At 43.7% G+C, this 22,055-nt stretch overlaps 1 protein-coding gene across 8 annotated transcripts in view; it reads right to left on the reverse strand.

Annotated features, from left to right (window-relative positions):
- The window catches only part of AOPEP (aminopeptidase O (putative)), a gene marked incomplete at its 5' end in the record, with an annotated part of 271,341 nt that overhangs the window by 241,550 nt on the left and 7,736 nt on the right, over window positions 1–22,055 (reverse strand). For all 8 annotated transcript variants that reach the window (XR_014018176.1, XR_014018177.1, XM_081262546.1 and 5 more), the window contains 2 exons: window positions 3,237–3,378; window positions 19,787–19,953. Coding sequence is in view for 6 of the 8 variants with exons in the window: in XM_081262546.1 (XP_081118672.1) it covers window positions 3,237–3,378; window positions 19,787–19,953 (309 nt within the window). The remainder of the gene's footprint in view (window positions 1–3,236; window positions 3,379–19,786; window positions 19,954–22,055) is intronic.

A 22,055-nucleotide genomic window follows, 5' to 3' on the forward strand; every position in this document is an offset into this window, starting at 1 on the left:
CATTACTGCAGTGCTCACCCAGAGTGGGCTGAGTGTGTGGAACTGGAGCTGGAAGAGGGAGTGTTCTTCCTATAATTTAGCCCACATGAACAGTGATCAATCCTCTGGCCAAATTTCTGGAACCCAGATGAACACTTCAGGCAAATGAAAGCCTATAGTCTATAAGGCCCCTGTAAAAGCTAGATTTCCACAAATTGAATTGGGGGTCTCAAGGGTTTGAAGTAGAAAGGGGGTTGGGGAAGGCAAGGGGGACCAGATGTGAACATAACCAGAAACACCCTAGGATTGGAGAGCAGCTCTGCTGGCCAGCCGAGCAGAGAGAGAGAGAGAGATGTCATGAGTAAACACAGAGCCACCTCCAGCTAACGAGCGGTGGCACCCAGGCATGCCAAAGCCAGGGCAGTTGCTGTTTAATCAGCAGTACTCCTCTGCTGCACAAGCATGCTGCTGAGTGAAGGGAGACCACAGGCATGGTCTACAAGGGGCGGGGCCCACTCTGCAGGCCTCCACTTCCATGAAAGGGCAACCTCCCATGAAGGACACACTGCCCTCTCCCCCAGCTTCCCTGACTGTCTCAGCCACTGGGGACTTGGCCTTTTGGGACCTTCGTGCTCACAGAGAGGGTACTTCCGGGCCTGCTCTCTGTCTTGCAGTAGGTGGGATGAGCACCTGTGTCACAGAGACTGCAGCAATCTAGTGGGTCGGCAACTAGGTGGGGAAATTCACGCCATTTGGATCAGAGTATCACCCCACTGACCACACACAGGGGCACTCCCTCGGCTCAGCTCTTGTCAATGACAAAACCTTTATTTTAATCTCCTTCTCTCATTCCTCAACTGGTTTTAAATGTAGAAGGACAAGAGAGGAATAGTATTTATCCCATTCTCCAACCCAACAGGAATTTTAAGCATCATCTCTTCCTAGAACCCCTTTGGTCTGGCCATCTCTGTCTTTAAGAATGACGGGTGCCAGACCTGTGAGAGGTCATTGTAGTTGTTTCTGGGCAGGAAAGAGAGCACACATAGGGAATGGCTACTACCCACTCCTGGCCCCAGGTCTCCTGGGAACATGGCTAGAAAGTCAAAATAGCAAATTTCTTTCTTTGCCTTCTCTAAATCTTTCACACATTTTTCAACAATGCACCTCCTTATCATGGAACCCTGAGGCTTTAGGTGAAGCCTTCACGGCTCCTTCCCAGTGAAGATTTTGGGAACTCATGCACCAAGTCTGCATTCTGCAGAAGAGTGGCTCTGCCCACATTCAAATTCAACCAGTGTGAATGGCTCCTTCCAGCTCCTAGGCTCCCCACTTGTCTTTTCTGTCCTAAGATGACACATTCCAGTCAGTAACAATGGCTTGATCATGGCAAGGACTCTCCTGTAAGGTCATTACTCAGAATCCAGGTGAATGTGGATTCTGATATTTTTATATATTCTGGATATTTTTTTAAGTCTCCAGGTAAAATTATAAATCACCTCTGCAGAGAGTCAAGCCTGGGTGTGAATCTAGGTACTGTTGACTAAACAGGTATAAGAACATAAATGAGTTACTGTCTCAGCCTCAGTGTCCTCATTTATCAAAGTCAATCTATCTTACAGGTTTATCCTCAGGACTGAATGAGACAATATTTAGATCAAGACTTTCTCTGACTTTAAACCACCAATGGCTTCTGTATCGATTCAGGATAGGCTAAGACATGCTACAATAACAACCCATCCCAGCATTTCAGCAACTCAACATAAGAAAGTTTATTTCCTGGGCTGGGGATGTGGATCAAGCAGTACCACACTCGCCTGGCATGCGTGTGGCCTGGGTTCAATCCTCAGCACCACATACAAACAAAGATGTTATGTCTGCCGAAAATTAAAAAATAAATATTAAAATTCTCTCTCTCTCTCTCTCTCTCTCTCTCTCTCTCTCTCTCTCTAAAAAAAAAAAAAAAGAAAGAAAGAAAGTTTATTTCCTGCTCATACCAACTCCACTGTGGATCCACTGACACTCTAGGACACCTGTTCTCCTCACTCAGAAATTTAGGCTTGCCCATAGCTGCAAAATGAAGCCTCCTCTATGGCCCCAGTGCAGGGGAGGAGGGCACTATAGGGTCTCACAGGCAATTAAATGCTCCCACATGAGGGGGGTTTTGTCCCTGCTGTACACAATTCTCTTCTTCCCTCAAGCAGACATAAGTGAAATCTAATAAGCAAGAATATTCTACACAGCTCAGGAAACACTTCAAAATAGGCATATAACTTACTGACCAACAAGTGGAAATTGCTCCCTTCTGCCAAAAAAGCAAAACACAGGCAATAAGACATGTGTGTCAGAAGACAGAACACGTGGCTTCATCTCCTAAAAGACCAACCCCTGCAGTCACCATGGCAAGAAAGCACAGCCTGCAAGAGAAACCCTACGAGGAATGTGTGCCAGGAGTCGCCCTGACTGTCCTCGAGGAGGACCGAACCAGCTGGACCACTGCTCGGATGTTCACCACCGAGAAACTGACCTGGTAGCTCTCTGCCAGAAAGAAAAATGGTTCAGTCGAGCAACAAGTAGCAGGCTGGGAATGGAGCATGAAGCACAAGTCTGTACCCATCCTGTGCAGACCCCTGTTGGTTCCAGAGCTAGAATCAGGTGGGCACCCGGGGAGGCCACAGGGGAAAGCCAACGGCCCGCCCCAATGTGTAGAAACAGCACAGTGATTTTCTGACCTATTCCACACAGAAAATAAGTACCGAGGTGAGCAAGGCCCCGACCCCATCAGATTCCCTTAGCCCACTGGCTTCGGGACAGCTTCCTGCACTTCTAAGAGGCCAATAAGCTCCACTGAGGAGGCCATCCATGGCAGCCACCGCACAGAAAGGCAAGTGGCTTACAAAGTGATCCAGTAGGCGAGCTCCGTCTCATTAGTAAGTCGTGTTTTTGAGCAGACAAGCACTAAAAACCAGTTGAAAGGTGCAGGAAGAGGTGGGGTTGGCCTGAGGGTTCCTCCCTTCACACATACAAATATTTCTACTGCACTCAGAGGACTGCACACTCACTCCTCTCGCTCTCCCTGCACAACAGCACGCCCACACTTCTGCCTCTCTCCTTCCTTCCCAGCAGGCCTCTCCCTGCTGTCTGAATCCTATTTTGGGTGAGGTTCTCGGCAGGGATGACTCACTTTCCCAGAGCCTGGAAGGAACGCATCATCCTGCTCCCTCCAGGGTTTGTTTTTCAGCAAGTTCCCAAACACAAACCTGAAGTTGGCCTCCGAAGATGAGAAGGGTCGTTCTGTCACCAGATCCTTCTCCAGCTTCATTTCTGTCCAGCATCCCACCGCTATCGTGAGGGTGGCAGCGGGCATTGGCATGGTTACGTAGTAATGCCAGCTTGAGCACCCTGTGAAGAAGGAAGCAGCACAGTGAGCTGTGGAAGGCTCCGGGCCCTCCTCTATTTCTTGAGATACAAGAAGAGCCCAGGGCAGGTCACCCCAGCAGACCCCGGGTCTCTGGGAAAGCAGAGAGGGGATGTTTCAAGGCAGGCAAGGAGGTCTGGGCTCTTCCAGCTGTCATTCTGAAGCCTCACAGTGAGGCTGAGCAAAATGAGGTGTGAGGTGGTCACTCACAACACACGCCTGAGGAGACAAGAACACGTCTCACTCCTTCGAAAGCACAGCTGATATCTCCTGAAGGAATGAATGATCGTTTCTGTCCTGAAACTAAATGATTCTTCCTTGGGGCTGGGGTAGTGGCTCAGTGGTAGCGCACTTGCCTGGCATGTGTGAGGCACTGGGTTCGATTCTCAGCACCACATATAAATAAATAAAATAAAGGTCCGTCAACAACCAATAAAAATATTAAAAAAAATAATAAATGATTCTTCCTAAATAAAAAAAGTCGAGCTAAAATGCACACCATAGAAAATGCATGACACAGAGGAAGGGGAACTCCTGGGTTTCAGTCCTAATACTGAAATACATTAGCTACAGAAGTTCATGGCTTAGCCCTTATCCTGCCATTCCATTCAGATGATCCTCCCACTGCTTGATGAGCAGATGAAAAACAGGAGTAGAGACTTCCCAGATCCATGACACCCAACTAGTTCCCAAGAGGGGTCTCAACCCCAGGTGAGGGTGCCCTCTCTATGTAGTTCAAACCTTAGGGAAGCTTTGATCAAAGGGACAAGTGACTGTTAACTACCACTGCATTTGCCTTAGATGGGAAAATGACATGACTCTGAAATCTGCATGATTTAGCACAGCATTGCTGATGCACGCGCTCTAAACTGATGCTAATATCACCTTATATCATGAAGCCCGTTCCTCCATTCCTCATGTTTCCACGAGGGGAACTTCCACTGGAGTAACACCTCTCTGTCAGCCCATGTACAAGAGCTATTTTCGCTGCTTTAAATGTTATAGGGTTACACACTCATGGAACAGCCTGTGATTGTCCAATTTGGTGAGTAAGCAGATAAGATGTCAAATTCTGGGTTGAAATATTGACATGCCCACACTGGCCCTAACATGACATTTTCCAAGAGCTGAGCCGAGGGAGTAGTCCTGTGTGTGGTCAGTGGGGTGACACTCTGATTCCAAATGGCGTGAATTTCCCCATCCAGTTAGATTTTGATCTCCATATGGTTGGCTCCTTCATCTACTGATTCTGAACACAGGAAGGGTCTTTATTACCTTTCAAACTCTGCCAACTTAAATTCAAAGAAATATGTTATGGAATTTCTCTAATGAACAACAGAATTTTATGTAGGAAGCAAAGGCCTAAGAACACGTATGATTTCTGGTGTAATCCAAGCCTGGAAGCCCTGGAGGAGACACCTGAGAGAGGGGCACAGAGGGCATGCCCAGGGCTGCTGGGAACCCAGCACAGAGGCAGTCATTCTCTTAGCCTGCGTGAGTTTCACCCTGCTTCTAGAGCCAGGGTAGCCATTATTGAGATCCCTTTTTCTCAGCTGACCAAGAAGCGGAAGCATGCCCTTTGTTAAAGAGACAATCAAGTCCAACGATTCTAAAGCCAACCCATGATTTACATCCTTCCACAGCCTTAGAGAGAACCATTATCTCCAGCCCCAGTCAGTGGGAAGAGGGTAACAGTCACAGAAGTCTTGGGAGAGCACGGCATGGAGCTGGCCTGGTAGCTGCTCCACGTCTACCTCAGTGTCGGCCTCTGTTGGCCCCTCACTCCCTGCAACCTGATGCCTCCTGATGCTCCATGGAGAACTTCAGTTTGCACAAAGCCAAGAGAGCAGGTAGGAGGTGGAGTAGAAATGAAAGAGGAGGAAAGAAGGCCCGGGTTAAATATTCTGAACGAACACATTTCTTAATCAGAGAGCTCTGGCCAGTCATTATTTTTCTAAATTATTTTTGAGTGTTAACTGTGGGTCCAGGTTGAATCTTAAAAAGTCAAACCCTTCGAGGCTGGATAAATCAGCAGCAATGGTGAGGTGTCCAGATAAAAAAATGGAAGCTTGAATGCATAAGGCCATCTTCACTTCCTCCCAAGCCCCTTTTGAAAGAACAGTGAAAGGAGTTGTTTTTTTTTTTTTTTTTTTTTAAGTCATAAACCATGAGAACAGGGAGACTAATCTAGGAGACAGCTGCAAACACTTGAAGCTAGAACGCAGACGGCAGAGACAAGTGATGGCAGAACCACACCCTAAGTCGGTGGGGGAGAAAGAGAAGACGCACCCAGTTTCACCCTCCAGAAGCCCAAAAGGCTGCTGGGTGGAGAAAGGTTAACCTGAGCAGTGATGAGAGCCGTGACAGCCTCTCCATTCTGCACACCTGGGCTGTGCCCATCCCACCAACCTGGCAAAGGACGTTTTCCAAACAGAAGACAGGGCTCTCTGTGCCACAGGGGTGTGGGAAGAGGGGAAGAAATGGCACAGGTGAAGAAAGTGAACGGGATGTGCGTGCAGGACCCTGAGAGCACCAGCCATCTCCCAGTATGCCAGGGGCCGAGCTTTCACCCTCCAGGCAGGAGACTGAAGAAAGCTACTCCACCACGGGCAGAGCCCAATGACAGGAACACCGGAGGACTCCGTGACAAGCCGGTGGTGAGGCTCGCAGCTGGCAAGATCTCCGTGGGCACTTGGTGCTTCCCTCTTCCTGATGCACAGAGACAAACCAAGGACCTCCAGGCACCTTTAGAAAGCCACTCATGCAAGAGAGACCAAAATAGACCAAACAAGCAACCTGGAGGACAGCAACCACTCACGGAGAAGGAAACTCACACAACATCCCACACACAAACACCCAGAATCGAGGGAATTTACTGCAGTCTTGACACAAATGCAGTAGAGTATCAGAAAAGGGCATTCTGCAGCAATGAAATGAAAAATACATTGGAAGGAAAATTCAATGAAAGGAATGGGATGAAATCATAAAGGCAAGGAAATCCACCAGAAAGCAGAGCAAAAACTGAATAAAAAAAGTAAAGACAAAAGAGATGAGGGGCGGTGGGGATGAGTTCCAGAGGCCCACGTCCAGGCAGCAGGAGTTCCAGAAGGAGGTGACGGAGGGACAGAAGGGGAAGCTGCCAGTTTAAGGAATCCAGAAGCACTGCCCCAACCTGGAGAGAACACGGATTTCCAGACTTAAAGGACTCAAAGCACCCAAAGCACTAGGTCCCTTGACCCCACATTAAGATACATCATTATAGAATTTAGAAGCTTGGGAATGAAGATAAGATCCCACAAGCTTCCAGAAAGAGAAAGGGGTGCCGCACAGGGGAGGAGCGTATACATATCATAAGGACATTTTCAGACATGCAGAGTCTCAAAAACTCACCTCCTACGCACCACATCTCTGGAAGGGACTAGACTATATAAAGAGTGCTTCGAACAGAGGTAGTAAGCCATTAAAGAAGACAAAGGAGCCAGTGCAGGAGAGAAACAGAGGTCGCCTGCAGAAGGACAGAGATGGGCAGCCAGTAGAGGGGACACCATGCCTGCCAGGCAGCCAAGGAACCCCAGGAGACTGCTTCAGAAGGAAACCAGGGAGAAAAGGAGATGTGGGTGATCACCTTAAAAGGAGTTCTGAATGGCTTTCAAAGAGTCTAGGCTTGGGGCTGGGGATGTGGCTCAAGCGGTAGTGCGCTCGCCTGGCATCCGTGCGGCCCGGGTTCGATCCTCAGATCCTCAGCACCACATATAAACAAAGATGTTGTGTCCACCGAAAACTAAAAAATAAATATTAAAAAATTCTCTCTCTCTCTCAAAAAAAAAAAAAAAGAGTCTAGGCTTGACAAAACAAAGAAAATGGGGGGGGGGGTGGCAAACAAAATACCACTATTGACTCCAAGAAAAATCCACACATACAGAAATCATAATGTAATCATAATTTCATTATGAGACTCAGCTCTCAATGACAAAAATAAAATACAAAGAATGTTGACTTAATCAATGCTGTGACTTGAGTCACATTGGGAAGACAGGATGTGGGGAAGGAAGCAGGGAGGAGAAAGAACTAAATTTTCACCGGTGGGACACGGTGAACGCTGACGAGAAACCAGAGCAGGTGAACACAGGGAGTGAGTGTGAGAAACCCAGAGAATTGTTTAACTCTAAATACTGCATTTTTAACGTAAAATAATTCTGAACAAAACCAACTAATCAATTGATCAAAAGGTAAACTTATCAGAAAAACAGCAGCATCTTTGACTCTGAAATACCATCAAAATGATGAAATACAGCTGGAAGGAAGGGCCGGCCACAGAGAAGGTGCAGGCGCTGCTCCATCGGGAAACCCTCTTAGGAACGAAGCAAGCGCTGAGCACAATGGTTTCTATGTTCTGTGCTGAAGTTTTGATCCGATTTTCTTGGTACCATCTAAGGCCTAGGCAAGGTGGGACTTGTGGAAACCACAAGAACTGAACTGAAACTGCTTCCAAAAGAAATCACTGCTAAGGAAATAGGAGGTAATCACGAGATCCTTGCACAAGGGCACCAAAAATCCAGAGCTCCTAGTGACATCACATCCCAGCACCACTGTCAGAAAGCGTGTGTACCTTCGAGGTAACACAGGGAGGGTACTAGGAGCCATGAAGGGATGTAGTAAGAGGAAGAATGAGATGAGCCACAAAAAAATTGCCAATATCTGAAATAACCCAGAATTGGGGAGTGAGGTAGCCACAGTGATAACAGAACCTGAACTGAGTCTGACGAGAACGCTTTAGAACTATTGTCGTCACTCGCATCACTCCCCCCTCAAATGTGGCTGCAAAATTAAATAATGGAAAGAAAGATTCTGCATGTTAAAGAGGATGCCCCTCTATACAGCCCACAGCTTTTTACTTTCTTAGATTCCTAAGTCCCTTTTCTAGCGGGGCTCATTTGGAACAAACTGCTTCATAGTGCAAGCTTTTAAAACGAAACCTTTTTGGGAGCTACCAAGTGACTGACAAACAGGGGCAGATCAGCAGACTGGGCCACTAGGAACCAGCCAGGAACCCAATTCCCAAGGACTGTGGTTGACCCGAGATGTTTCTCAGGAAGAAGAGTCTAGCCCTGAGCTTCTTGTCCAGATCTTAGGTGAAAGCTAGAGCCGGTGGTGACATCACAGAACCCTTCCACACACTAGCAACTGTTTTCGTTAGCTCACTACTTCGAGGACATTTCCAGGGTTGCTTGGTAATAGAGTATCTTCCGAGTTGTGTGTCCGTGGATGTCTCCACTCGGCCCGTCTTGCATGAAGACTGTTCGCTGCCACAGGAAACACCTACCTTGTCCCTTATATAACTACAAAAAACATGAATGACAAGGTGTAAATACTGCCTCAGAAAACAGAGCTCTCATTCCAAAGACAAAGAGAAATCATTTCTGGATAGGCTGCTGTTTGTGACAGACAAAGGGGACTGATGGGAGTCTATTCTGGTGCGTGTCCATGGGTTAATTCCCGCTCCAGATGCCAGGGCTCCACAAGCAAAGTGTGGGCACACTGCTCGATCTCAGTAGGCACCAGTGTCGCAGTGTATTACAGGGGAATGATCACAGCCTTTGTCTCATAGGGTTCTGGAGGATTCAGTCAGGTAATACGAATAGAAACCACTGGGCACAGTACTCAGACCCAGCGCCATCCTCATCATCGTCACTGTTGTCGTCACTCGCATCATCTGCAAGCTCTCATCTTCACAGCTGCCTTTCCCGGGCGCTCTGGCTGACTTTCTGGAAGCAGAGGCAAGGGATATTTGGAGGTATGGCTGCCACATGTGCACCAAAACCCGTGACCTGAAGGGGCCCACATATGGGGTTTAAGGTTGAATGGCATTAAACACAGTGCACACAGAGCGATCCATTTAAAGGAGAATGACAGCCCAGAGGGGGCATCCTGTGTGACTTCACATAGAATGGACCATTTGGAGACTATTTAAATGGTGTTTACTTTAAATGAGCCATCCTCGATAAAACAGTGAATGCCCTCATTTTCTTTTTTTGATTCAACCCACTTGCACTAGATTGCTTTGCTACACCAGCTGCAAAACAAAGAGAACATGCCACACTTGAAAAACTGAGAGTTTTTCCTCTGCAAAAGCCTGAAGATCATCACACCCCTGGATGACTGCACAGCCAGGCCTGGATTCATTAGTAAGGCTAACAAGAGGGGGATGACAGGAAGGGACACTCCCTAACTGCAGGCGCCAGCAGCCTCCAGCTCACCTTCCCTTCTGGACAGATTCTGCAAAGGTGGGCTTCTGAAGTCCTCCAACAGTGATCAGAGTTCCTTAACACCCCTATACCACTTTCTCAATCTGCAATGTATTCAGAGGGGAAAAACTCACTTCAATTGTCTCACCAGCAAGGCAGATCTTTCACAGGAGATATTGTTCTTTTTTTAGTATTTATTTTTTAGTTGTACTTGGACACAATACCTTTATTTTATTATTATTTTTTATTTTTATGTGGTGCTGAGGATCAAACCCAGGGCCTCACACATGCTAGGCAAGCGCTCTACCCCTATAAGCCACAACCTCAGCCCCAGAGATACTGTTCTTATAATCACAATAGCAGCTGCTACAAGACTCAATTATACATTTTCATCTCCAAAATGGGACTGAAAATTTCCTTAAAGATGATTGTGTTGTTTCCAACAATAGGATTTGAAATATGCTGATTTTCAAATCACAAGAGGCAGTTTAAAATTTAATTCTGGCATCTTTATGTATATCTATAAAGCACCAATTAAAAAATAATAAACAAACAGTAGAAAAACCAATGGAGCACAGGAAGAAGAAAAAAAATTAACTTTGAAAATAAGTATCATGAAGCCTGCTTCAGCAATTAGCAAAAGCATGTCTCAAATAAAAAATAAAAAGGACTGGGGATGGAACTCAATGGTAAAGCACCCTGGATTCAATCCTCAACCACCCCTACCCCACCCCCGCCCCCCCAAAAAAAACAGAAAAAGCTATAAACATCATAACTAAAAGGTATTAAAACAATTACTTTAACTATTTTTTTTTCAACTACTAGACACGATCCTCTGAATAGTCATGAGGATCCCACCTTCCAGTAAAGAGGGGAGAGGGAGAATGCAACGGAGAGGTCGGGACTCTGCATCCTGAACTTCACAACAACTCTGCTAATTATTTGAGAAAATAGTTTTCACAAAAGAAACACTGAAAGAAGAAAAATCAAAACAAAGTCCTTTTTACCCACTTCTTTCAGTCATGCCCATCACAACCAGTACACTAAACAGGAGCCATATGGAAAGTCAAGTCCTCTGCACTTGGACGAAGAGCCACACCACACAGACGCCACCCTGCTTCTTCAGAGTGTCTTTGCATACTGAGCATCTCAGAACTTATATATATATATATTTTTTAAAGAGAGAGTGAGAGAGGGGAGAGAGAGAGAGAGAGAGAGAGAGAGAGAGAGAGAGAGAGAGAGAGAGAATTTTTAATATTTATTTTTTAGTTCTCGGCGGACACAACATCTTTGTTGGTATGTGGTGCTGAGGATCGAACCCGGGCCGCACGCATGCCAGGCGAGCGCGCTACCGCTTGAGCCACATCCCCAGCCCTCAGAACTTATATTTAAAGAGCTATTGTTTTCACTGAAAATTAAAACAGGCACATAAATCCCTCCTATTAAAAGCATCCATGTACCTTTTAAACCTTTCCACCATAGTTACACGAACAGCAGGAAGCCTGTGGGAACGTCAAATCGATGCATGCTTTCATTTAGCATATCAGGTTCTTTCCTCAGCTCTAACACAGCCCTCCTCACTTCCTACCCCAAGACCTTTTCTTTCGCCAGCCACAATCCCTTCTTTCAGTTTCCCCAAACTATTCCATATGTTAAAGATTATTTTGTAACAACTTTGTATCACAAATTAAAGATGCTTAACAATATGTATAGGAAAGTATTTATAAGTATATATAGAAATACCACATACAATGTATATATTATTTCCCTTCAAAGTATGTATTATCCACACATTGTGTAATATATGCATAAAAAGGAGGGAAAGCTCCCCATTTTGGCTGCCCTTCCCCTCTTGGCCTGCTTCTCCAGTGCTTAGGTCTTTCAGCAAATCCCAGCTTTCTTGGTGTCACTACTTTGCATATGCCAAGTCTACACATTCTGGTTTTATGAGCTTAGTGCCACCCTCCTGAATACCCATGGTGTGACTGTCTTTCATTAGTTTTCCTCCACTATTGCTCAAAGGTTGTAACTGGCACCAGAACAAAGGAGACAGTAAGGCCCTGGGTTGGTGAGCACCAGCACTGCCTAACCAGGGCGATGTGCCAGGGCAGGCCACAGGAGCGGCAGGGCTTTGGGTTTCCTTCCCTGAAATGGGGTAGGGCCTCAGGCCCAGGAGGCCCAGGAGAGAATGACCTTGGAGAGCTTCGGGCGAACTAGGTAAAAGAGCGCCACCTACTGAAGTAAGAACACAAGCACTATTACATGTGGGGAGGCTTTCCTTGCAGACTGGGGACATTCTGGCTGGGGGCATTCCTACAGGAAGACAAGGCACCAGGCTTGTCATCCCAAGTCTCCCTGGAAGGTCTGATCAACGATGCAGATGACCAGTTCACCTTCTACTTCAGTACACATAGAACCAGTGGACTGGACACCAAGCTGTACTGCTCCAGATAATCTCGGGTTAACTTCAGTATTTTATATTCACATGAGAATTATGAATGTCAAGTCCCAGACAAAATTCCACAAGCAGTAACAAGTGGCACATACATGCCTTCAGCATCACAGTGATCCGAAAGAGGCCATGAGTACTTCTGCATGTGCTGCGTATGTGCAGGGTGAGGAATGCAGGCAAGAGTCAGTAGATACGAATCACAAAAGTAAAGAACTAACTGACAAAGACTTAAAAACACAGCAGCACTGTGTGGGACACAGCCCTGGCTCACCAGCAGCCTTCCAATGGAAAACATGAACACATTTGCCCTGCATTCCAGCCCCTTGTTGTAGGTATGGGTATCACCCCAGAATTAATCAAGTTTCCAAGTCTAGAAACAAGAAGCTTTCTCTACTTTGCATTTTCTCTTTGTGGGGAACACACTTAATCATAACCATTCCTAAATGCCTTTTAATTTACCATTTCCTTGTACGTAATTCCTAGTTGCATACTGTGGGAGCAGTCTAAATAGAATTGCTCATTTTGAGCCATCAAGAGGGAAGAAAAGTTGGCTTTCAACTGCACACAGGAGGGTCTGGACCCTGAAATCTTGGCTTTTTCCTGGAATTTCCCACACAGTCAAGAGAAAGAGAATGTCAGAGAGCTGGTGGATTGGGCAGGCATTTTGTCCAGAATGAAGTAATGTCTACAGTCTTACTTTTGCAAAGAAAAATAAAATCAGATCCCAAGCAAAGGCACATGTCGTTTTTAACACCTTTCACTTATTCACGTTTTTTTCTCCTTCATTTGGAAAGAGCTTCGATAGTCTTACTCATCTTTCTTGAGGCTTCCCATGAAAAACAGGCAGAGGATTTTTTTTAGGAAGTAGGAATATGCTAAATTAGACTCAGTAAACTAAACAAAAAATTACCAGAGAAAAATAATAACATACTCAGACAAATTTTTATTCTTCTAAAATTTATGGAGGCTGGAAAAAAAAGGCATAAACTCAAATTAGCAGCACAACAAAAGAAATGACCTTGAAATCACTTTTGTCACTATGGACAGAGGGTTTAAATGTTCCTTCCATGAACATATTACTTTTGCCTGACTACACAGGCCACATGAACTCATCGAATAAATATTTGAGCACTTATTATATACAAAGCATTGTACTGGGCACTGGGTTTCTATACTCAATAGTTTGGCTATACCGGGGCAGGAAATACAGGCGACAATAACACACAGGATAACCCTGCGGCCCAAATAGCTTCATGCTGAGGAAACTGAATAATAAATGAGTCAAACAAGTTAATCTAAATCTATGGCCTTGACTTAGCCTTCTTGAAAAAATATAATGACTATTCAGCTAATAACAGTCTTACGATGGTCATTATCCTACAGCCCAAATCATTAGCTTTCTTTTTAAAAAGAGTTAGGAGGATTGATTTCCCTCATGGAGCAAAAACTCTGAGGTCCCTGCCCAAGGGCTGCTGTCATCTCTGCTGCTGTTATCTGCTCCCAGGTACTTTTCCTCCTTCCGGGAAATCAGCTGGCGCCTGGTGAATGTGCTAATCAGGCTGATGATGTGTCAATGTAATGTGATGGAAATGGAGACTTGCTGGGCCACGTTTGGCCACTCATGTTTTCAGGGCAGCTCGTAGTTTTCAAGGGCATGGTGCACAACAGAGTAGAGGTCCTATGAGACCAATCTGCCAATCTAGAAAACACGACTCGGAGAGGAAATAATATCACGTTATATCCGCTTACCTTTTTCTCCAGGGGGTGTGATACATTTGTAGACAATATTCCATCCTCAGAACAGCTGTTTTTGGTTCTGGCAAAGAGCTTTATTAGCACTCTGGCTGCCCTCTGCTCACCCCCAGGTGCAGCTGCAGGAGACACTGCAGTGCTGCCTGTAGACGTCTTTCTCCCTGTCTCGCTCAGGCCTTCCTCAGTGTGAACTGGTAAAATCTATAGTGTGATATCATACGAGGTGTAAGTAGTGTGAGAACAAGCAAATCCCAGTGAACATCTACTTTATTATAACTCTGCTCTCAACTGGTAATGTTGGGGGAAAAAATGTCCACAGACATATTCCTGGAAGTATCAAAGTTTTCCATGAAAATTTTAAAGTTAATTCTTATTTTAATTTTTCTATGATAATCTTCAAATACATAGATCAACAACAGACAGATATGGTAGAAGTCAGAGGTCAGAAAACTTTTTTCTGTAAAGGACCAGGAAGGAAACATTGTAGGTTTTGTGGGCCTTTCTTACAAATAGTCAACTGTGCTGTTGTAGCACATAAGAAGCCCTAGACAATGGCCACGGATCCAATAACCCTATTTACAAGGACAGGCTGTGGGCTGGATCTGGCCAAGGACCTGAGGGTTGCTGGCCCCTGAAAGCATGCAGGTATGGGTGAGTGTTGCCAGATGACTTCAGAGTTCATGTCTGCCTTAGCTTGTGCGACTGAACAGGCATGTGGGGACGACCACCACTACTGAGAGATAATCCGAGAAGAACATAAGGCTGATGCTTTTGCCCAAGTAAAGGCCAGATGATGTCACCACATGTGTGTAAGCTAAAGTGATGGAAAGGTGGATCATCACAAAAACAAACAAACAAAAAATACAGGGAGCCCTCAGTTCCACATTTGTATTGTAAAAGGCAATTTTATGCCAGCAAAATATTAATCTTTATACCAATTTTAAATTGTTAATCTAAATGTTAAGATTTAGGAGTTTGATCTGTTTTATAATTTTATTTTGGCTTCACAGATGTGCAAGAATTCCAACCATACAGAGTTTTTATATTTAGTGTTAGGTTGGTAGTTTTGAAAATATCATTCTGATATCAATAATTTACATCAACCTTGGTAAATCATGAGATTATTTTTTTTCTATCTAAAAAGAAAAATAATGCTTAAATTTGTGAAGCAAGGCCAAATACAAAGCCTTCCATCTGAACCACAGGGCCAAACCATGAATGAGAAAGTCCATGGGCAGTGGGGAGATACCACAGGGGATGACCACATGGCATCCTGGGAAGTGCAGTAACCACAAGGAAAACTCAGTGGGCTGGAAGACTCTGGTATCAGTGCCTGCTCAACACAGTAGTGTTTCAAAACACACTCTCTTGTTTTAGCATGGCAGGGAACCAAACAGAGAAGGCAAAGAAAGGGCCAGGCATGTCTAGCAGAACTTGACCAGAAACGGCCAACAAGACAACAGAGCCTGGACAGAGGAGTGAGGCTTATCAGGTTGGCTCTGTATACTGGACTGAGAAGGAGTTCAGCAAACACAGGGGACAATGAAGGTACCACAGGAAAGTGACATACTTTATCCCATCTGTTGGGTCACAGGAGAGAGGAAAGCCATGAAGGCTGTGGAAGAAAATCAAACCAAACCGGCAGAATCAAAGTGAAAAAAGACATCATCCTTAGGACTCAGCAAGAACAGGTCTGGGGAGTCAATCTGCTACAGAAACCAAAACCAGTTTAGGAAACTGGTCTTGTCATTATGAGACAAGAAGATATAACTTCTACAAAATAAAGTAAAAAGCCACGAGAAGAAGATAGGCTGAGGTGTAAGTGGTACCAGACTGACATTAAAAAAAAAAAAATGAAGTTTTTTTTAAAGAAGGATTGATATGTTACAATGACATAATTTACATATAGAGTGGAGTTAATAAAGAACAAATATGTCACTACAGAAAAGCAGTGGGACAGAGTGTAAATAATAAATGAAAAGGTAAGCCACACCGACTGGGAGTATATTTTTGTAATACATATATCCGGCAAAAGATTTACGTCTAGAGTATTATAGAAAAGTATTCTTAATACTTGGAAGAGATGCTTTTCAAAGAAGAACATAAGTACATCTAATAAGTGAAATGCAAACTAAAAGCACAATGAGATGGTATTCACACTCAGTCAGAAGGCTAACAATCCATGGATTGACACTGCCAGGTGCTTAGGGTGATGAGTAGCAACCAGAACTCTCACACATTGCTGGTGGGAATATAAAAGGACACAACCACTTTGGACCTAGTTTGGCAGGTGCCAAATCATAAGTTTAGAAACTTACACATATACTTTTCTTTCTTTTTTTTTTTTTTTTAAGAGAGAGTGAGAGAGGAGAGAGAGAGAGAATTTTTAATATTTATTTTTTTAGTTCTTGACGGACACAACATCTTTGTTGGTATGTGGTGCTGAGGATCGAACCCGGGCCGCACGCATGCCAGGCGAGTGCGCTACCACTTGAGCCACATCCCCAGCCCCACACATATACTTTTAATATGGTCTAGCAAATCCACTCTTAGGTATTTGCTCAAGAGAAGTGAAAACCATGTCCACAAAAGTCTTATACATGAACGTCACAGCGTATTTTTCAAAATGACCAAAAGAATCCACATGCCCACCAACAGACAAGTGGATAAATTGGGATTTATTCACACAATGGATGGCTAATTCATCAATTAAAACAGAATAACTTACTGACATCTGCATCGATGTGGATGAATCTCACAAACACCACACAGAGTGAAAGCAGTCAGATGTCAGAACTCAGACTGAACAAATGCACTGAGAGGGATTTTTTGGAAAAGCTAAAACCCCTCTATAGAGATGTAAAGTAGCTCAGTGGTTGAACAGAGTCAGGCAGGGAGGACTGAGTACAGGCCACAGGGGATTGCTGGGGTGATGGGAATGCTCCAGGTCGTCACAGAGGTGCTGATTAATCACAAAGGTGTAGACATCTGTCAAATCTCACTGAGTGATACATTTTAAATGTATGCATTGATTATATGTAAATTAAACTTTAGTTAAGTTGATTCAAAAGAAAGGCAGCACATCTAGATTTGTTCTGAAGTTTTTAATTACAAAAATTTTTTAATTTTTTTTTCTGAGCATCTAGGCAGCAAAACCAGACTACTTTCAAAGAATAAAAAAAATGTGTTGCCAGATTTCTCTCCAGAAATACTAAATAAGAGGCGATTGTAATAATATTTATAGTCATTTAAGAAGGGGAAAAAATTGACTCAAGAAGTCTATATCCAGCCAAGAACTGTTCATAAATGAATACAATTAAAAGTCAACTTAAATAGGAAAGGGGCCTCAGAAAATAGGTTGTACACCCACCTTCACAGGAAAAAAAAAAAATTAAAGCCTTTTCCCAGCCAAAAGACAAATCAAACTTAAGAGCTCAAGAATGAAGAAAGTTATTGCTAGAAAAGAGGCTGTAATACAGAAAACAGAACACAGACCTGAGACCAACACGGGGGCCACAGGGGAAGAAAAGCACTAGAAGTGAATACCCACCAAACTCCTTATCGGATACAGAGTGGAGTCCAGAGCCTCTAGTTGATTAAGCTATGAAGCATCCATTAATGAAACATCTGTAGTCTTAAAAATAATAATGATTAAAAAAAGCTCTTTCTGATTTGACATGAAATATCTATGAGATCAATTTCTTCTAAAGGGAGAAGTGCTATTCACGTATATAGCATGCCACTATTTATGCAACAAAAGAGAAAGAACATTACACAAGCAAAATTAGTAACCTGGGTTGCCCTGGGAAAGGGTTACTGGGCAGCTAGGAAAGAAGAAGAGGAAGGAGACTTTATTGAAATATGTTGTCTACTTTTCATTTGTAAATATTATCTACTTTAACAAAAATTTTAAATGTATTATTTACTATGTTTTGCCTTTACTTTAAGAATCAAGTAAATATTCACTGAAGACTTCAGTACATATTTGTAAATCTAGCTTATGATAAAAAAGACATCACAGGGGCTGCGGTTGTGGCTAAATGGTAGAGCGCTTACCTACCATGTGCGAGGCCCAGAGTTCGATCCTCAACATGACATAAAAATAAATAAAATAAAGGTATTGTGTTCAATTACAACTAAAAAATTTTTTTTTTAAAAGGCATCACAAATCAGAAAAGATACAGTAAGTGCTCTTGGAGCAACTGGTTTTCTAGTTGGAAAAAGATAATTACTTAGTCCTCATTTCACAATTCTGTTGAAAACAATATACATAGAATAAAAAGTAAATTATAAAAATTAAGCTATAAACAAAACAGGTAAATCTGAGTACAAAGAAAGACTTTCCAAAGAAATCTGATAAATTTGATTTCACAAACATTAAAATAACTTGTAGTAAGAAACCTCATGTAAAATTAAAGGTATAATATCCTTAATTTTTTAAAGAGCTAATCAATTTTTTTAATATTTATTTTTTAGTTGCAGTTGGACACAATACCTTTATTTTATTTATTTTTACGTGACGCTGAGGGTTGAGCCCAGGGCCTCCTTACACGTGCTATGCAATTGCTCTACCACTGAGCCACAACCCCAGGCCAAGAGCTAATCAAATTTTAAAACACGACATACTTATTGAAAATCTCACGTCCTCAGTATAAAAGTGAACAAAGGAAATGAACAGACAGATAGGAATGAAAATGGTTAAAAAGCAGATAGGAACATGTGAAAATCACTCACAACCAAAGTGACCCAAATTCAAGAGCCACTCCCTCTGGCATATCTGATGAGCAAAATTCAAGAAAGCCATGACCTCACAATGGCTGAGGGGTATGTAAGCTGGCACAGCCCCTGGAGAGCAACACGGGATGTGCACCACAGCTTTACACATGCTCACACCTCAGGCTCGGCAACTTCCACGTCATATAAAATGTCTCCTCAGGAACTTTGTGATAGGAGAGAAAATGTGGAAACAATCAAAATATCTGACATGGGAGTGTTAAATAAATTCTGATATAATTTGATGTTGATGTGAAATTTTGTTGTGTGAATTCACGCAACAAAATTTAATGCCAACATCGAATTATATTTAAAAACACTCAATAACCTGAAAAATATTCAACAATCACTGTGAATAAAGGAAGCAGAATAAACACTGCTATATGCTATAACAACAATTTTGAATTATTCTTACAATCCACATAGATTTTAAATCTGAAGGAAAATGCAACCAAACTTTAGCAATCACTTTTCTCTAAAATTATTTAACTTTATTTTTCTTACTTTTTTGAGTATTTTAAAAGTTTCTATAATAAGTATGTGAGAAGAGATGCCATATTTTAAATAAATAATACAACTACCTTGCATCAATATGCTCAGGGTTTGAACTAACAGATTAGTTCTGGAAAAGCAAGTAATTCACAGATAAAAACCTGAAGAATGCATTAGCCCTTGCCTTCCAGCTTTGTAATACACCTTTGGTTCAGAACTTCACGAAGGAGACCTGTATAGAATGGACCTCTACCAGGACTACCCCGGTGGGCCAGCCAATAGTAGCACTATCTCTTGACCTATGAAAAACCAGGTACAGACACCAGGTCCAAACCACAGAGAACTCAACCGTAATGGTGTTGCCATGACACACTTGCCTGCCCAGAGTCTGCCCAAGACCACCCACTTATGGCCCACAAGCCACTAGGTGAAAGCAACTGCTGAAATAATCCCTGAATTGATAACTCTGGCATAAAGAGCCCCAAATCCCAAGCCCAGACTCTCAAGCACCCCTCCCCAGCCCCTGCTTGTTTTCTCTGGCAGGATGTTTTATAGTATGTTCATTTCCAACTCAACTAATAAAGCAGCTCTTTAAAGTTTAGAAAAACACTGCTTATTGGGTTCCTGGGTCCAGCATGTGTGCAATACATAAATAAGCAAAGAACACATGTACAGTACCTTCCCGAAACTGTGCTGGCTTGGCAGAATTTTCCCCACTCATTAAAACAACAAAAGATGCAGCTGCTCGAACCGTAGCCTGCCATGTTGACATGGCAACGGGTGGCTCCTGGCACGGAAAAAGGGCCCTGTTGTTTATGGGAGATCCCACAGTATAAACACATGGCCTGCAGAATAAAGACAAAGACACAAAGGGGAGAATCTTCAAAATGAGTTGTCATTTTTCTCACTACCATGGTAGTGAAGGTTAAGTTGAGCTTTCAAAGTGAAAACATTTGAGGCTTTGTAGCTGACTGGTTTCAAAGCACACTGAACTGAAGCTGCCAAGGGGCTGGCCATGTGAATAGCTGAGTGGTTATTTCTCCCAAATGAATTACTTAAATATGTAAAGAGGATTTTTTTAAGGAGAAAAAATATTTTTTGGAAACAGTTTTAGATACAAGTCTGCCAAGTACATATACCCTTGCCCCTCCCCTTAGGCTCTTATGCCTTCAAAAGAAAAAAGTTTTACCAACATTCTTACACACTTTTTTGGAAAGTGTTCTGGAAAAGAAAATATGTTTGGAGATCACTGAGATATTAATGCTTGGAAAAACAAGCTGGTGGTCTCAAATCCAGTGCTGGCGGGCAGATAACCCAACCTTACGAACCACCTTCTCCAATGGAAGCCTTGTGGGAAGCCTTGTGGGAAGGCCAAGAACAGGGGCTGTGGGTCCCCATAACCAGGCTTGTGATGGGAAGGCCAAGCGTACAGAGCTGTTACCAGCAAGCGTATGAAACCCACGGATGAAGGCAAGACTCTGCTACAACCAAAAAAACAGAAACCCGCCCAAACCGAGAAGGGCCCTTCCATGGCAGCATCAAAGGAATTCATTTTTTTAAAATGCCAGAGCAGAAAGTACCAGATTGACTCCTTGGGAAAACCACCTTAGGAAAATATTACCACTTTTTGTTTTTCAGAATTTATGACAAATATGATGCTGTTTCAATTAGTTTAATTTATGGTGTGAGTGAACAGAGAGGAAACAGCACAACTTCTTTTTGATAAACTGGTTTTCTTTCCATTAACAACATTATCATTGGACACTTGCCCGTTCCTACAATGCACAGGAACACACGGAATGATGGCCCTACTCTGTGGGTCAGGATCCAGTAAGGACAAGAGAACCCTGCTGGATCCTCCCAAAGAGAGATAACAATATAAGAAATTGGACCCACAAATGACACCAGGGCTGAGAAGCCACCAGGCACAGCAAAGCAAGCCTGAGACCAGCTCCAGCGGTGAGCAGCAGTGACTCTTCCTCTGCGTGGGGCAGCTATGTCACCAGGCCACAGCAACAGGGGCACCTGGCAGAAGCCAAAGTTACAGAAGACTGTCCAGTGGGAGCCAGGACCACAGAGGAGACATGGTCACACGGAAGCAGGGAGAAAGGAAGAGATGGCTAGTTACTTGCCAACTCCAGCTCTTAAATCTTCTACCAGTGCTCCTCATTGGCCAAACCTTGCAGGAAGCCAGAAGAGAAGAGCCTGGGAAATAAAGTCCCTTCATCCAGGGACGATCCCACTGAGAGAAGAAAGTGGTCTCAAGAGTGAGCAGGAGATGCAGTATGCGTGCGCTTACCCACAGGTGTGCACACCAGACACGCAGTTCCAAAGGCAGTCAGAAAATGTCCATCCAGGTTAGCTGGCCAATGTACTACGAGACTACAGGCAGGTCCCTTCACCTTTCTGTCATGGGTAAAATGAGGAAGGGGAGGGCAGGCAGGTGACCTTGATCATCTATTCTGGCTAGTAAGTATATAATTCTTGATCTCAAGTTTATTGTTCCAAGAATAAGGAGCAAATTTTCATTTAAGGTCCCAGATTCTCCCATCAATTTCAGCGAGTTCTGAGTTCCCACTCTTGTCCCCTTGGGTCCTTGGTTAATTGGCTTAACCTTAGTTAACTGTCCAGCCTCAGGCTGTTTAAGATCCTAATAAGAGAAGCTGTTAGTTCTCACCTCCTCCCAAGTGGGGAAGTAATAGGAGGAGGGATCCCAGAGCAGCTCAGGTAGGTGGTATCCAGGCATACCTCATTTGGAGAATTTCTTTTTCCCCAAAAGCCCACTAGAGAAGGGTCCCCAGAAGGAGAAGAATGAGCAGTGAACAGGGGACGTATTTTCATGGCCAAGTGGCTGTACAACTCCTGTGTCCTCTGACAGCAGCAGACACTGAGAAACAGGGCCTTCTTTCTCACAGAAGCAGAATGGACTCCTACATTTCTGGTTCAA

This window comes from Spermophilus citellus, assembly GCF_964194105.1.
Source record: "Spermophilus citellus genome assembly, chromosome: 12".
Taxonomy (NCBI): Eukaryota; Metazoa; Chordata; class Mammalia; order Rodentia; family Sciuridae; genus Spermophilus; species Spermophilus citellus.